Raw genomic sequence first — 15,297 nt, forward strand, 5'->3', positions numbered from 1 at the left:
CGCTCACAGAGCAGCTCTTTTGTCACCAGATCAACTCCTAATGCGCTGTGCCAATATAATTAGATGCCAAACATCTCAATCATGAGGCAAGCATTCCGTGTTGATTGTGTCCTACTCCCAAAATCTCATTCCGCGCGGTCCCTCCCTCCCGCGCGGTCCGCGGCAGCACAGCCGCTCACCAGCAGGTGGCAGCAGCGCCGCGGCGGCGCCATCTCAAATGCCTTTAATTAATTAGCGCTAATGAGCGACGCTGAAGGTGTACGAGCAACGGCTCATTATCGTGTGAAAACTAAAACTGGTGCTGATGTGTTGAGAGACTGAAGAATCCTGTTATAGACAGAGCATGTAAAGCATTTATGGAGTTAACTGATGTCAACTCAGAGTTGCCGTGCATTGTCTTGTATGTCACTATCTGGGAGAGATTATTTGTATTTTAAGTGGACTAAGAAATCGCCTGTCATTTTGGTGTCCTGAACATAGCTTTATTAAAAGCAGAATGTTTCTTATAATCTACTATTAAGACAGTTTAAGGAAATAAATTCTCTTCTAACAAGGCCAGAAGGAATCATTGTGATCAACTTGTCTGTATTGAGCTGCATGCATTGATAACTGCTTTGAATTAAGAGGTAATTGTAGAATTGCCGACTGTTAGGTTGTTCCAATGGTAGAGATTTCTACTTAGATCTTGGCAAATTCTCTAAGTTGCATGTTGCAGTGTTTAATTAACTTCCCTGTTAAATGTTTTGTGCCTCCCTAGTCTCTCTAGCTTCAGATTAATCTTTTGGGTTTTTTTTATCTTTAATTTGCTTTGTTTCCTATGATAATTAAAGAAGTTTCCTGTATTTTATTCTTATATTTTCTGTATTTATTTACAAGTTACCTATTTTGCCTCAAAGTGTGTTTCTAAGTAGATTTTGACTTTTATGGACTAAGTATAGTACATTGATAGTACTTTTGCCCTTCAAGTGTGCATTCACCTAGGGTCTTCTATGAAGTTGTATCTTCCCATGGAAGTTTCCAGTTCTGTAAACATTGCTTGTTTACATTTTTCATATATATATATATATATGTATGTATGTATGTGAGTGTGTGTTTTTGTATAATTATAAATGTTTCAGTTAAATAAATGACTTTGCCTGTGCCCTGCTCACATAGCAGTAAAAGTATCTTGTCACTTACAGTTTTAGATTTGCTGTGCCCACAGTTCATCTTACTTAGTTATTCTTTACTGATGAAAAAAAAAATGAAATGCTGTGGAAATAAGACTGATGTTTGCTTAAATATAAATATTTTTTTATTGTCTGGTTCTGTATGTGCACCAATAGGAATTTGTCTTACTAATGCTGTGAATCCCTAGTCACATCCCCATATGAAGAGTTCAGCAGAGCCCTGGGAAAAGAGTACATTTGTGTTATAATCCAGGTACTAACTTGTGGCCTGTTAACTAAATTGATTTCCTGAGCTAAAGCCTCCAGAAATCATACTGGTGGCTCATATTCCAATATCTTTCTTCCAGCAGGTACTGCTTTGAAATACATGATTGATAATAGCTGTTCTCCTATTGAGAAATTATTCAATTTAGAGGTTATTGATTAGAGCTCTTCAAACTGAAATAAGGTTTTGTTCTGCAGACCAAAATGGTTCTGGCATCTACATGGCAGTTTTCATTCCACTTCACTTGTGCTTTGCTGATACCTGCACAGCCCATCTTGTCCCAGCTGTGAAGGCCTTGGTTTTCCCAGCACAGTGGCCCAGTTGAGTAACTCTGGTGTTGACATGCTCTTGAATATCTGCTTGCTGAGTTTTTATCTTCCTTTAAGCACTCTGCATGTGCTGGGTTGTGCCTTGATGTGCACATCCTAATACTAATGCTGGAAATGTTTACCATTCGTAGCTTAAAAAAAAATCCTAGTCTGTGCAGGTCTAGCCAGAACTTTACAGATTTTATACATTTGTTCTGACAGTTTAGTAACACGAGAAATAAATTAATCCCCTATGGGCAACAGAATGTTTATTAGCTAGTGGATTCATATACAGTATTTAAACTACAGCTTTTGCTATACGTATGAAGTGTATTGATACTTATATGCAGCTGAAAAGTTACTTGGTAAATAATAAAGGGTTTTGTTTTCTTTAGTGGCTGTAAGAGGTACACACTGGTTGGGGATGTTGCTCTTGAAATGCTTGAAAAAAAATTTGCAGGCCTTCCAAGTCTGTACTTGCAAATACCATCCTTCAAAGAATAAAGTGTTGTCTTCAGAAGCAGCTTTGGGTTGCTATTCTTGTGTGAATATCCTTTGTTAATGCTTTTTGGTTGTTCCATATATAGTTATGCACCACCTTGCCATGCCAATTAAATGCATTTTTTGGCTTTAAAAACCCCCATAAATTGGAGCAGGTACTTTTGTCCTAGCCAAAAAAATATCAAAGTTTGTTTACTACTTTTCAAACTTACCAATCTTAGTGACTAGATTGAGCCAGTGCATGGAGCATGAACGTGTGCTAGCTGTGGAATCTGTATCTGTGTGTTACTTTCTGGGCGAACTCAGGAAAAAAATTGCTGATCATGGATCTTATGTTATTTCTTACAAAGCTTAAAGCTCTTTTAGACTGCAGCATATTCCATCTCCTTTCACTCTGCTTGTGTGGCTCTAAGAGACCAGAAGGGAAAGTTCCTGTTCATTTGCTGCCTGTATGTCTCTGAATGTGCAGCTGAATGGTGAATTGCGCTTCATCCTGAGAACTTCGAAATTAGAGAATTGCAAATATGTTTTGTTTCAACTTTAGGTTTTCCAACTGCTATGTTTGCTGAAGAATCTGCATTAAAAAAATATAAAAACTACTAAGCAGCTGCTGATTGGGATGCTGGGCTGAATTCTGACATTTAGTGAATTGAGAGTTAATGTCAAAATGGTATTCTGTTTCAAGAGATTAGTAATTTAGTTTTTGTGGACGCGAGTTTGCCAAGGTCAGCTGACTTTCTCAGATTCTTGGGTGTGCAAGATTTAATTCTCATACCTTATTTGTGTCTGTCTTGAATATATTGTTCTTGAAAGAGCACTTCATGGCAGGGGGAGACGTGCCTTTTCTCTGGGAAGCCATGTATTGGACATCCCTGTTGGGAAGCAGTCTTATTCTAAGTATGACCAATATTACAAGGTCACTGCTTTGTATTCTTACTCAAGTATGCTTTCTTGGTGAAGCTAAAGCGTGTGTAGATGTCATCCTAAAAATGTAGGTTTTCCATCTTTGGGTAAATCTGTGCTTGGGCTTTTAGTCAAAACCTTTTGTGCCAAACAAAATTTAACAAGTTGGATGCTATCAGTGATGTTTGATCAGTCTAACACATCTGTTCTTTTTAAGATAGTCCTGTTCTTGCTTCAGTTATTAATGACTCTAGTGATGCTTTATCTACCCTTTTTCTGTTGTTTCTCATCAAAGAATGCCTTAGGCATTCCCCATGTGTGGATATCTCAATCTAGCTTTTGTAAGAAATGCAAAATTTTTGTGATGAAACATTGAGTTTTCTCCCCAAGTCTCACTGATTAACTAGATGGTTCTGATATTGCTGTTGATATTCTTACCTTGTTTTGTCTGCTGAGGGACGTTTTTTCCTCTTGCATTTCATTGAAAAAATACTCCAAACTTGCATTTTACACACTGTTCTGATCCTACATTTGCATGTTGAATATTCTTTAAATGAAGATTATGGCCTGGGCTCAAAGCTCTAGGTTAGCTTTGTTGAAATGCTTCTAGTGTTTCTAAAGATTTTTACAAAACCTTTTGGTTTGCATTTACTACATAGACATAACAGAATATGATAAGAATTCAGTGTTTTTCTTAGACTTGTTAGCAGCCTTAATAACTGATGGCTCAGGGATCCAGCTGTGACTATACCTCACTTCCCATGCTGAGTGCTTCTTCAGTGATCTGTTTCAGGACAGACTAGGGCCAGTACATTTTACATGCCTTCAGCCGGTCCAAGTTACCACTCCTTGCTCTCTTGCACGGCTTGAATTCCCAGTTTTCTCTTCTAGCATTCCCCCAACCTGGTACTGGCATGGAGTTATCAAAGTGCCACTCTCTACAGCTTCCTGAAAGGAGGTAGTAGCCAGGTCAGTCTCTTCTCCTAGGCAGCCAGTGACAGAACAAGAGGAAATGGTCTCAAGCTGCTAGGGGAGGTTTAGGTTGGACGTTGGGAGGAATTTCTTCACAGAACAGGTGCTTAGACATTGGAATGGGCTGTCCAGGGAGGTGGGGGAGTCATGATCCTTGGAGGTGTTTAAGGAAAGACTGGATGTGGCAATCAGTGCCATGGTCTGGTTGCCACAGTGTTCAACTGTAGGTTGGACTCGATGACCTCAGAGGTCTTTTCCAACCTGAATGATTCTGTGATTCTGTAATTCATTCATGGTTTGTCTTACTGGTTCTTAAGTTGGAGAAAAATATTTGCTCATATTTGGAGATAAATCCGCAGACAGACTTTGGGAATTATGTGGAATTATGTGTGTAGTTCTTCCTGGAATTGAGTGCTTTTAGCAATTCTGAAACCTGAATGCACTCAAAAGTGGAGGTACTGTACCCTCTTACCTGGACCTCCTGTGGCCAGGGCCATCTCCTGTTGAGATGGGCAGTGGGGTTGTCCACATCTGGAGGTTTTAAACACAGTTCCTGGCTTCCCCTCAGGCTGCAGACAGTTTGATATAGGGATATGCTTTGTTCCCCTAAAACAAAGGAAACGTATGTAGAAAGTGTGATACCAAACTGAGCTTCCTTTAGGTTTTGTTTCTCGTTTTTGCCACTTAAAATGAGAGGCATACTTGAGCCCTCAAATTTTGCAGCTTACATATAACTGTAGGTAATTGTATGTATTGAAGTTACGTTGAATAAATGTATCTGAAAGCTCTGGTTTTACTCATTTTTGTCCCACACACAGATGTAGGCATGTAGATGCCTGTTCAAGGCCATGAAAATGTGTTGTCTCCCAGTTCGATGGTAAATCCCAGTTTAGGTTGCAAATCAAAATGGAAAGAGCAGCGTTAACTTCTTTTTTGGTACATTGCCAACGAGAGTTCTGCATCAGCATTTCACGGTCCAACATTTTCAACGTTTTTCCTTGCCCCCCTTCCCCTATGTGTGAAATTTCAGCAGATTGTTATGCAAAGCAGTTTTGTGTCTCAGTGTGACTGGGGAGACAGCTGTTCAGCCTAATGAGGAGTGCGAGCGCCACAGCATTTCTGGTGATTGAGACCCACGCAGGGAGCAGGATGTTCGAGGCCAGGCACTGGTGTGTGGTGAGGAAGTGCCACGCTGTCAGCTGGAAGTACACGCTCGGCTGCTCCCTATGACAAGATAAATGAGTTTTGCTGGGGTTTGGCAGAGGCTGAAGCTTTTTTGGAGAATAGTTGTAGCACACCAAACTCCCTGTGGGACCCACAGTTTGAAGTGTCATAAGACTGCTTCCTCTTTGCTTGTTTTGTTGTTTTTTTTTTTCTTTAATGTCCTACAATACCTGTCATCCTTTTGAGTTATTAAAAATCTAATGTCTTCTAGCATTCAATTAACAAGGGGGCTGATGATCTTTTGTTGACACTTTTTATTAATATAGCCAACGGGATGTTAACCAGAGTTTTATCTGGGTTAGAAGAAACTGAAGACTAATACAAACAAGAATTAAATCTAGCCACATGAAAATAGAGGAAAAAGGCTTTTAATTTTTGTGATATGGATGGGGTTATGGAGGAAATACTTTTGAAAGGCTATTTGTTTATTGGTTGCTTCTGTTAAATTCTTTTTACTCACAGACTTTGCATCCCTTTCTTTCTTCTCACCATTCCCCTTTAGTTGGGCTAAAATTCTGGTTTAGTTTATAAGTAGGAAGTGGCCTTTCTTCTTGTTACTATTTTGTTTTAATAAAAAAAAAAACCAAAAAACAAATAAATACAAAACCAAGAAAAAAATTGCTGAGATGCATCTGTCATTTTAAGAGATGCCCCATTGGGGTATCAGAGGAGACAGAATGTTATTTGTACTGCATAGGATCTATGAGTGCAGCACTTTCCTGTGTTTTAAGTCAGTAGTGTTGAGCATGTTTCTGAATTTAGATGCATGTGATTTTTTAAAATATGAACTCATTATGTTGTTCCACTTTAAAATAAAAGAAAAAACAACCCCTAGAAAACCACTTTGTCTTTATGCAGATGAATGAAGAGCTAATAACTCTCCCCGGAGGGGAGGTTTGTAAGAATGATGCCATTTTGGCCTTTCTAGTCCTCTTTAGTTACTTAAAACTTCAAGCCTTGCCAATCCTATTTTGAAAATGAGGTATCTTTGAGAATTGAATTGAGAGTTTCCCTTATAAGAGTCATGCTTAATTTTTGTAAAAGCTCAGGGAATGTTATGCAGACATCCATATACTGTTTGCTTTGGAACTGGGACCAAAATTCTTGATCATGAACACTGAGTTCAGTAAGAGGTGCTTTTATATTTAGCATTAAATTCAAGGCTCCTTATGTAAAAGATTGTTTTCATAGTCCCATGTGCTTGCAAATAGTGCACATCCTAGCCTGCAGGGCCAAGACCACTAAGCACCTTTAAAGTTGTCACTAAAAACAGACCAGCAGCTTTCCCTTTGCCTTTCTATCACTTGCCCTATTTCCAGAGAGCTACAGTGGAATTTCATTGCATTTATATTTTCCAAACTTTTGCTTGGTGTACCCAGTATCTGAACAGTTAAGCTGAAAAGAGTAAGTTAAGCTGGAAAGGATTTTGTTATCTTTTGAGAGTCTTTGGAGGAGCAGGAAGGATTGAGCTAACCTGGGATTGGCATTCTGCTTTCCTGGCAATAGTTTTGAATGTTTTCATTTTAAAATTATATATCTAAGGATTAGAGAACCTTATGTGGTCAAAGAAACTTAACCATGTTTGAAAATGATTAATGATAAAGCAAAACCAATATGAGATCAAAGAAGCTGGAAAGCTCTTTAAAGTTTTGAAGAAATGCACCCAAAAGTGGAGGGTTATTTTAAGACAGTTTCACAACGTATTCCAGCTGTAATTGGAATAAAATGTGTGATGGGAAAATAGATCAGATTTGTTTGTTGGCAGCAGAATACTAAAGTGCAGTATATTCACTCACCTGGGGATTTTCTATGACTTGAGTTCTTTATGCTGATATGTGCTAGGAAGTCTCCCAATGTGTATGGAAATTATGGAGATTGAATAGAGAATTTCAAACTTATGAACATTGCTGCAAATATGTTGCAGCAGTATAGAGATTAGTGAAAGCCTGAATTTTTTTTCTGAGCTTCTTTGTGTAAAGAACTAGTGAGAAGTGCAGATGTTGGTAAATTTAAAGGAGTTTGGGCTGGTAGGAGCCGAGTTTGGGGGTAAGAACATACCAGCTGTATTGTGGAGCAGCTTGACTGCATGAGTGAGTTTTCTTTCCGAATGAGAAGGTGCCTGATGAAAGAGACTCAGCAGTTGTGGCCTTCATGTATGTTTTAACTTTTTTGACTTTTTGTTCATAAAGTCCAGAAGATTAGTCGAAGACCTCTTGATTCTTTCTGTAATCATCTCCCTGGTGTCTTAGCTGCACTCTAATAATGTGTTAGGAAACTTGGTATCATGAATAAAGTGGGCCTTCATCCTAATTAAAACTTAATTTGGTGTCAATTTAAATTAAGAGGCTTGCATAAACTGGTCCATTGTGACCTGGCTTGTGCTAATCTTAATCAGCAGCTTGGATAGGACATGAATTCAAATTTCTGCAGAACAACTAAAGTGACAGTAACAACTGACAACTTAAATTAAAACTACTAAATTCTAAGAAATTGATGTGCATGACCCAAGTTACAAGATAGGTCATTACATCAAATCTGTAGAAACAGAATTGAGAAGCCTTCCCTAATGATTATAAGGAGAGACAAAAATACTTTGTTAGTACATTATGTGGGCAGAAAATAACTGGCTTTTAGTTGGGAATTCACAAAATTACAATGAAAATTGTAGTACAAAAGCTTATAATTGGTTAATATGAAATAAAGGTAAAATATTTTAAAATAATCACAGAATCATCATGAAAATTGTTTGTGCCCAGGATATTGATGATATGCTGTTATCTGAAGCTGTAAAATACAAAGGTAATACATTTCTAAATTAAAATTTTTTATAAAATAGCTTCTGGAAGCAATATGTTACACTTTCAATTGCTAGAAATATTCTCACTAGTCTTTCTCTGACTGCCCTTGTGCATTTCTAGGCATAGTAGGTAAAATTTGAAGAATTGTATGCTTGTTCTTCTTACTACTACTTACTATTTTTTACCTGACTCTCAGACTTTAGTTGCTTGGAAAACAGGACTAGAAATTACAATTAGAGATTGTTGGATTGCTGTAGCTGTTGGTAGTGGAGCTATACTAGAGACTTTGTATGTAGGTTACAGCATGTTCATGTGTGTATGGAATAGCTTTAGCTACCTCTCAGGTGTTTGGGACCTCCTCAGTATCAGTGAAGTGAATGAAAATGTCTGGAATAGTTCTACAGAAATCTTTGGATGGAAAGAAGAGCTTGGTTACTGATCTCAAATCAGTTGAGAAGATTTGTACACTGTGCTACTAATTCAGTTGGGGTTGTGTGATAAACCTGGTGGACATTAGTGCAGAACTTCAAAAGTGAATTTAGCTTGTGTCAGAATCAGTGGAATATGAAAGATACCTCCAGAATGAGTCTCTGCTGTTGGGCTGCTTCTCTTAGCACTTGGGTCAGTCAAGCTCTGTTCACCTTAAGTGTCATAGCTTCATGTAAGAATATTTATTTATTCAAAAATGACTGCTTGTAATTTTAAAATTTCAGATTACTCTGTTTAAAAAAAACAAAGACAAGGGCAAGCTACATATGCCCTGGAAGGAAGGAAATGAAGCACTGGAACAGAAAGTGAACCTTTAAATCAGATGCTAGTTTAATAAAGAAGTTTAGAGTTTGACATCTTTGTCTTTACTCCTGATTGTTTAGCACTGTGACATCTGCAGTTTTCACTGTGGGAGACAATGTTGTTTCTGGTAGTGATGACCGTACAGTAAAAGTCTGGGATTTGAAAAACATGAGGTCTCCTATTGCAACGATCCGCACAGATTCTGCAGTCAACAGGTAAGCAGATCTGAGTTACTGCTTTGCTTAATTCATGCTTTCTTAATTAATTCTTAATTTCTTTCACATGTGGGAATGCTTTAAGGCTGTGCCACAGGGGTTTGGACTGGCTATTTCTTTCCTGAGATGATGGTCAAATCCTGGAACAGGCTTCCTAGAGAGGTGGTTGATACCCCAAGCCTTCCAATATTTGGGAGGTATTTGGACAATACCTTAATAACATGCTTTAAGCTTTGGTCAGGCCTGAATTGGTCAGGTAATTGGACTGTATGATTGTTGCAGGTATCTTTCAACTGAAATAGTCTATTAATTCACGGCATATATATTTAGTTTTGTCCCTGAAGTTAAACTTGAGATTTATAAGAATTTGAAAAAGGTCTGAAATGGTTTTATAATGTACAGGTGTGATGAGCACTAAATTTTAGTAAGTACATTGCTTTTAAGAAATTTTCTACAAGAAAATGCAGATGTTAAGGCAATTTGAGGATCTAGTACAACAGAAAATTCCTTAACGGTTCAATATTTTTTTCTCTTTCTATTTGTGAATTGTAGCCAGTAAAAATTCAGCTGCGTCCCCTTCCTGTGAGCTTAAATTTGTGCTGTCAGTTTCTATTTGCCAGGCTCATTGTTTCCTACCCAGGCTCCTTTTGTCCCTCCTCTGCAGGATTAACGTGTGCGTTGGCCAGAGGATCATCGCCCTTCCCCACGACAACCGGCAGGTTCGACTGTTCGACATGTCCGGGGTGCGGCTGGCACGGCTCCCTCGCAGCAACAGACAGGTACCTGCAGAGCTGTCCCTTCAGTGTGTCTGTCCTTCCTCATGCAGGCTTCAAAGTGGCATTTGGGCTCTCTACTTTAAATGCTGAATGGCACCGGTCTGAATAAATACGCTGTTAGTTAGTAAAAATAACCAACATGCCAATATGAAACATTTTAAACTTTTTTATTGGAGTTGGAAATGGTGTTTCAAGTGATTTTCATAATGATTTTTCCCCTTACTAAAGTGAAACACGTATCTGCCTTCTCTATGAAATGGAAAAAGTGTGTAAGAGCGTTTCAGATGGGTTTTAATGTCTTCATGTGAATTGTGTCAGAAAAACAGCTCACTATGAGGTTTAATGGTGGTTTTCTCATGATTTTTTTTTTCTTTTTCCTTTTTTTCTTTTTTAAAAGATTTTTTAATTACACAGTGTCTAATTGGCTTATATATTCCAAGCTGGATGGGGCTTTGAGTAACCTGGTGTAGTGGAAAGTGTCCCTGCCCATGGCAGGAAAGTTGGAACCAGATGATCTTTAAGTCCCTTCCAGCCCAAACCATTCTGTGAGTCTATATCACATAGAGGGGAAAAAGTGAGGGTCAGTTTTGTGAGCTCACCTTGTATGATTTGGTGATAAATTTTATTTTTTTTTTATTCTGTGCTTATTCACATAAATTCTTGATACATCCTACCATGTAATAAGCCATCCTTGCTGCAGCCATCAAATTTTGTGCATTTATGGCACTATTTGGCATGGCAAGCATCACTAATGGAGCAAATCAGGGTGATTAAGTCAAATTAATTTGATTATGTGACATAAATAGGCCTTTTTTGGGGTTGATTCGGCAGTTCTTAACAGAAGTTCGGAAGGAGTTCTAAGACTTAATCTCTTTTAGATTTTTTTCCCAATTTGGGTGTGTTTTAAAATTTATTGTAGTCTTGAGGGGTTTTTGTGTGGGTGTGTGTCTTTTTGTTTTCTTAGTATTAGTTACATTCAGGCTGACACTGCAGAAATCATGACTTTTATTTTTTTAACCTGAATGTTGATTGGAACCCTGTTTTGGACATTTTTGTTACTATTGCACTATTTTCATCAGTATGACATTCTTCCTGCTGCAATATTACCCCTCTTGAATTATGAACGATATGGACACTTAGTGTTACAGGATTGTTACAAAGTAGTTGCCAGCAAGTAGTTTCTTATTTTAAGACTGCTTTTATAAATAAAAGTGCTAAAATCAAAGTTTGATTTGCTTTTGTAAAGAAAATGCAACTAGATAGCATACAGACCTTGGAAAACTGAAAACTTCTGATGCACCTTTTTGTATGCATCTGTCCTTAAGGATGCAGTGCTGGTGCTAAGGAGTCACATCATTATGAAGACTTTTACCTTGCAGATGCAGGTGACAGTGACCTGTAGGATTCTCAAAGGCTGTTTGCAAAGAATAGGCTGAGGTTTGGGAGGGTTGCATTTTGAGTTGCAGCGAGCTGTTGCCCCAGCAGCTCCCAAATCCATGTCAGTAACGGTGCTGTCTCCCATGCTGTGGCAGGGGCACAGGAGGATGGTTTGCTGCTGTGCCTGGTGTGAGGACCACCCCATCTGCAACCTCTTCACGTGTGGCTTTGACCGTCAGGCCATCGGCTGGAACATCAACATCCCTGCTTTGCTACAAGAGAAGTGAAATGCTGAGAGAATTTCTGCGTTTGTATCGCCATGGACTTCTACACCTGGGCAGACTTTTCTGAACACTGGTCTGCTGTCGCTGTAAAAGCTCTTCCATGAGGGGAGACTTGAGCAAATGTTGTTCTTGTTACCACATTGTGCACAGTTTGCATGGGTTGTACAGAAAAACGTGATTTTTTTAAAAATTAGTTTGTCTTGTATGAACTTTTATATTTTGGCATCCACTGATCAATACGTTCACTGTTGCGTAGTGCACATAAATGTTCATAAGTTATTTAGCATTTAATAGTTACACAATAGGGCATTACATTTGTGACATAAATGTGAAACTTATGTGATTACTGTAGAGAGTGTATGCAGTCTGTTACGTTTTTCCATGACTCTACATATCTGCCTTGTGTTAAAAGGAATCTGCAGGGCTAAGACTTTGAAATGAAGTGTGAATTTCACTAGTTGTATGATTGTAAACATTTTCCTGTTTGCATCTGATCTGAATACTTTTTTTAGTGCTGCCGTATAGTGCAACTTCAACTCCAATTTTACTCTGGTTACTAGAGAAATAGTAGATTTGAGAAGGAAAATGCAAGCAACTTGTAGTGGGTATAGACTGCTAGGTTTATTTGTAATCTTTTTTGTACTTTTTATTTTGAAAAAAGAAAAATATTCATTCTGCCCTTCTTATATAAAGTGATTCTGAAACGTCATCACATTTCATATTAGCAAAAATCCAGAATATTATGATTCTAATCACTGAAATCTAGTCAAGCAAATTCTGAAGCACTTTAGTTTATAGCTATTGTTATAAACCATTTATGAAAGTTTGACTTTACCAGTGAATGTGAGCTAACCTTTGTAAGAAGGATTAATTCCTTTTGGCGATCTGCCCAGAAAGGAAATAGTTTATTTGGGGCTTGATGATTTTGTTTATGTATCTATAGTGAGCATACTTTTAATTGTGTTCACTTCCCATATTTTTATTTTGAGCCAGCAATACAAAGTAAATGAGTACTACCTCAAAGATGAATGTCAGTCAAGATGCATTGAATCTCTCTGTAGCCTAGAGAAAAGCACTTTTGGTCTCTGTCTGAAGTACCATCTCTGACAGGAGAGGAAAGACAATCATACTACATGTGATCCTTAAGATAGTTAACACATAAAGCTTGTGGAGCAATACACCAAGTCAACATCATCTGTCACCATTCTGTTCTCAGCCATGACGGGGTGCTGCAGTCCCTGTCCTATTACAGAAGGGGGTAATTAGCATAGCTCTCCCTTCTTTCTCCCAAATGATTTTACTCTGGTTTTGCTCCTCACTGTGTTTAGCTGTTTTTGCACTGGCAGTGGGGTGTTGCTCTGCAGCTGCTGCTATCAGTAAATGCAGGTGGCAGCTGATGTCTTGGAAAGAATGGAAAGGTTGCTTCAGACAGACACTTGTTTTGTGGCTAAAGGGAGATGCTGCCCCTGGCTGTCAAACATATCACAGTATAAGATGAAGGGTAGGGGTAAGGAAGGGTGCACTCTGTCAGTGGGAATCATGGTGGGTTGGCAGAAGTATTAGGAGCTTTCTATCTCATCATCACGATTCTGTGCAACTACAGCTGTGCTCATGTCCTCTACATCATTGTTTATAGTGACATTAAGACGTGTTAGCTGGTTCTCCTGTTAACTAACATTTGTGTGTCATGGAAGTACAGTGAGATGGGGTGGGATCACGAATGCATCAGTGAGGAATGGAAGGAAAACAGGGGTCCTAAACATAGATTTGGACCGTAACATTAAGGAGAATCAAAATATTTAATGGAGAATATATGTAGTGTCTTTATAGTACATGTCATCAGAGTAGTTTGATCCCTTGTTTTTTATTCTTGTGGGGTTTGGGTTTTTTTCTTGAGACACAGGATGGACAACTGTGCTGAAGTAATCTTAAATACTGAAACTAGTGAGGTTGCAGAAAGCAGCTGCAGAGTTTTAAGTCTTCTGGTGGTAAGAGTTAAATGATGGTGACAATGTTTATTTTTTTTCTCCTGGTTTTTTACTCTGGGTTAAAGCCATTTCATGTTGGGTTAGTGGTTTTATTCCTTAAGAAAACAAGACTCGCTTTCTTTCAATTGGTAACAGAGAGAACTTTACAAAGGTTTATGATGTTTATAAAAAAAGAGAAAAATGTCTGGCCAGTACAAGCAGTTTCTCCAGCATGGCCTGCAGTAGGATCTGGAGCAATGGCTCTCCTTTATTACCTGAGGCAGAGGAGAGGATCACTGGTTTTGGTCCTGCTAAACTAAAGTGTCTAAGCTTCTCTCATACATATGTAATACAGATAGAACCACTGGACTCTATGCAGTTTAATCATCATTGCTGCAAACTTTTTATATCACCAGAGGGACCATCCTCTGGCACCAGAAATGGATGATTACGTGGTTTCATTTTGAAAAGAATCAACCAAACAAGGTGCTAGAACCACGTTCTTATGAGCAGGCTAACACTGAAATCAGCTGAACACTGAACTATCACTTAGTTTAGTTTTCTATACTGTACTGAAGGGTAAATCAAACTACCATCCCCCTTGAAGCAAAACATATGAGCAGGGGTAGTGAATAATGCATTGACTAAATATGTGGAAAACATTTCACAGCTCTAAATGTTCTAAAGAGTGTTTTTTCAGCACTGAACAATGTCCAGCATTTCATTAAATGGAGGAGAGTTGCAGTTACACTTTCAGTATTGTGCAGAATTTCACAGAAAACTCATCACCAGGCAAAACCAAGCTTCTGTGTCTTTCTCTCAAGCAATGCACATCCATTTTCACAAAGTTTGTGTATACTTTGCAATCAGAAAGATCTGGAATGAAACATCTTATTTGCTGCCTAAATCTGTGAAAACTACCTTTTGGGGAAAAGAATTTATAAGTTATGTGGAACCACTTTTTATTATTCTGCTAATTTGTTTTTAGGTGTAAAATGTTTTTATTCATTACAATTCAAAATGCATTAAAACATTCAACATTTTTTTTCTGCAATTTTGCCGTTTTTCTGTGCTGCATTAATGTTGCTGTTGATGTCAATATTTCAGTTTTTTGTAGTCAGAGGATCTTCCTATTCACTTTCCACTCTTTTCTACTCAAAAAGTTTGTTTCTAAGGCATTGATGAGCAGAGTTTGGAAGAGAAGGCCAAATCTGTTTATTACAGTAATACAGATTACAGATCTTCTGTAGCACTTAATGGTCACACTGCCAGTAAAGTATCTAGACTGAAAGGGTATTCAGGACTGCATTTGTACTGTCTTCTCCTGTTCTGTATGGAAAAAAAATGTATTTGCATCTTGTTACACAGATTATGGAAAAGCTTCCATGTGTGACTTTTCACCCCACTTTACAAACCGACATTTTAAGATGAAATTTAAACACTTTTTTTTTTCCATTTAGAGTACAGCAAAAGTATTGCAAAATTACTCTGATGAGGAAACCCCACCCACAGTTTTTCTGTAGGTTAAAGGTTGGTTGCTTGTTGCACCTATGTTCAAACCAAATCTGGGTAGTGTTGGAATAAAACCCAAAGCCCTTGGTGCTGTAGAAAGCCTTGGGTTTCAGAAGCCAAGGCAGAGTCCTGGCTGGTACCTGAGTGTGGGACATTGCTTTATGTGCTCCTTATTCTCCTTCAATGTGCTTTAGGATCCCTCATTGCCACATTTGCAATTAATCAGAGTTGCTG

General features: G+C 38.2%; 1 protein-coding gene across 1 annotated transcript in view; it reads left to right on the forward strand.

Moving 5' to 3' along the window:
* The window catches only part of WDR37 (WD repeat domain 37), a 43,756-nt gene extending 29,151 nt beyond the window's left edge, over positions 1-14,605 (forward strand). Inside the window, exons 12-14 of the mRNA XM_062506630.1 lie at positions 9,013-9,147; positions 9,812-9,926; positions 11,456-14,605. Of these exons, the coding sequence (XP_062362614.1) occupies positions 9,013-9,147; positions 9,812-9,926; positions 11,456-11,587 (382 nt within the window). The 3' untranslated portion in view covers positions 11,588-14,605. The remainder of the gene's footprint in view (positions 1-9,012; positions 9,148-9,811; positions 9,927-11,455) is intronic.
* Positions 14,606-15,297: the final 692 nt, after the last annotated feature.

This window comes from Cinclus cinclus, chromosome 1 (genome assembly GCF_963662255.1).
Source record: "Cinclus cinclus chromosome 1, bCinCin1.1, whole genome shotgun sequence".
Lineage (NCBI taxonomy): Eukaryota > Metazoa > Chordata > Aves > Passeriformes > Cinclidae > Cinclus > Cinclus cinclus.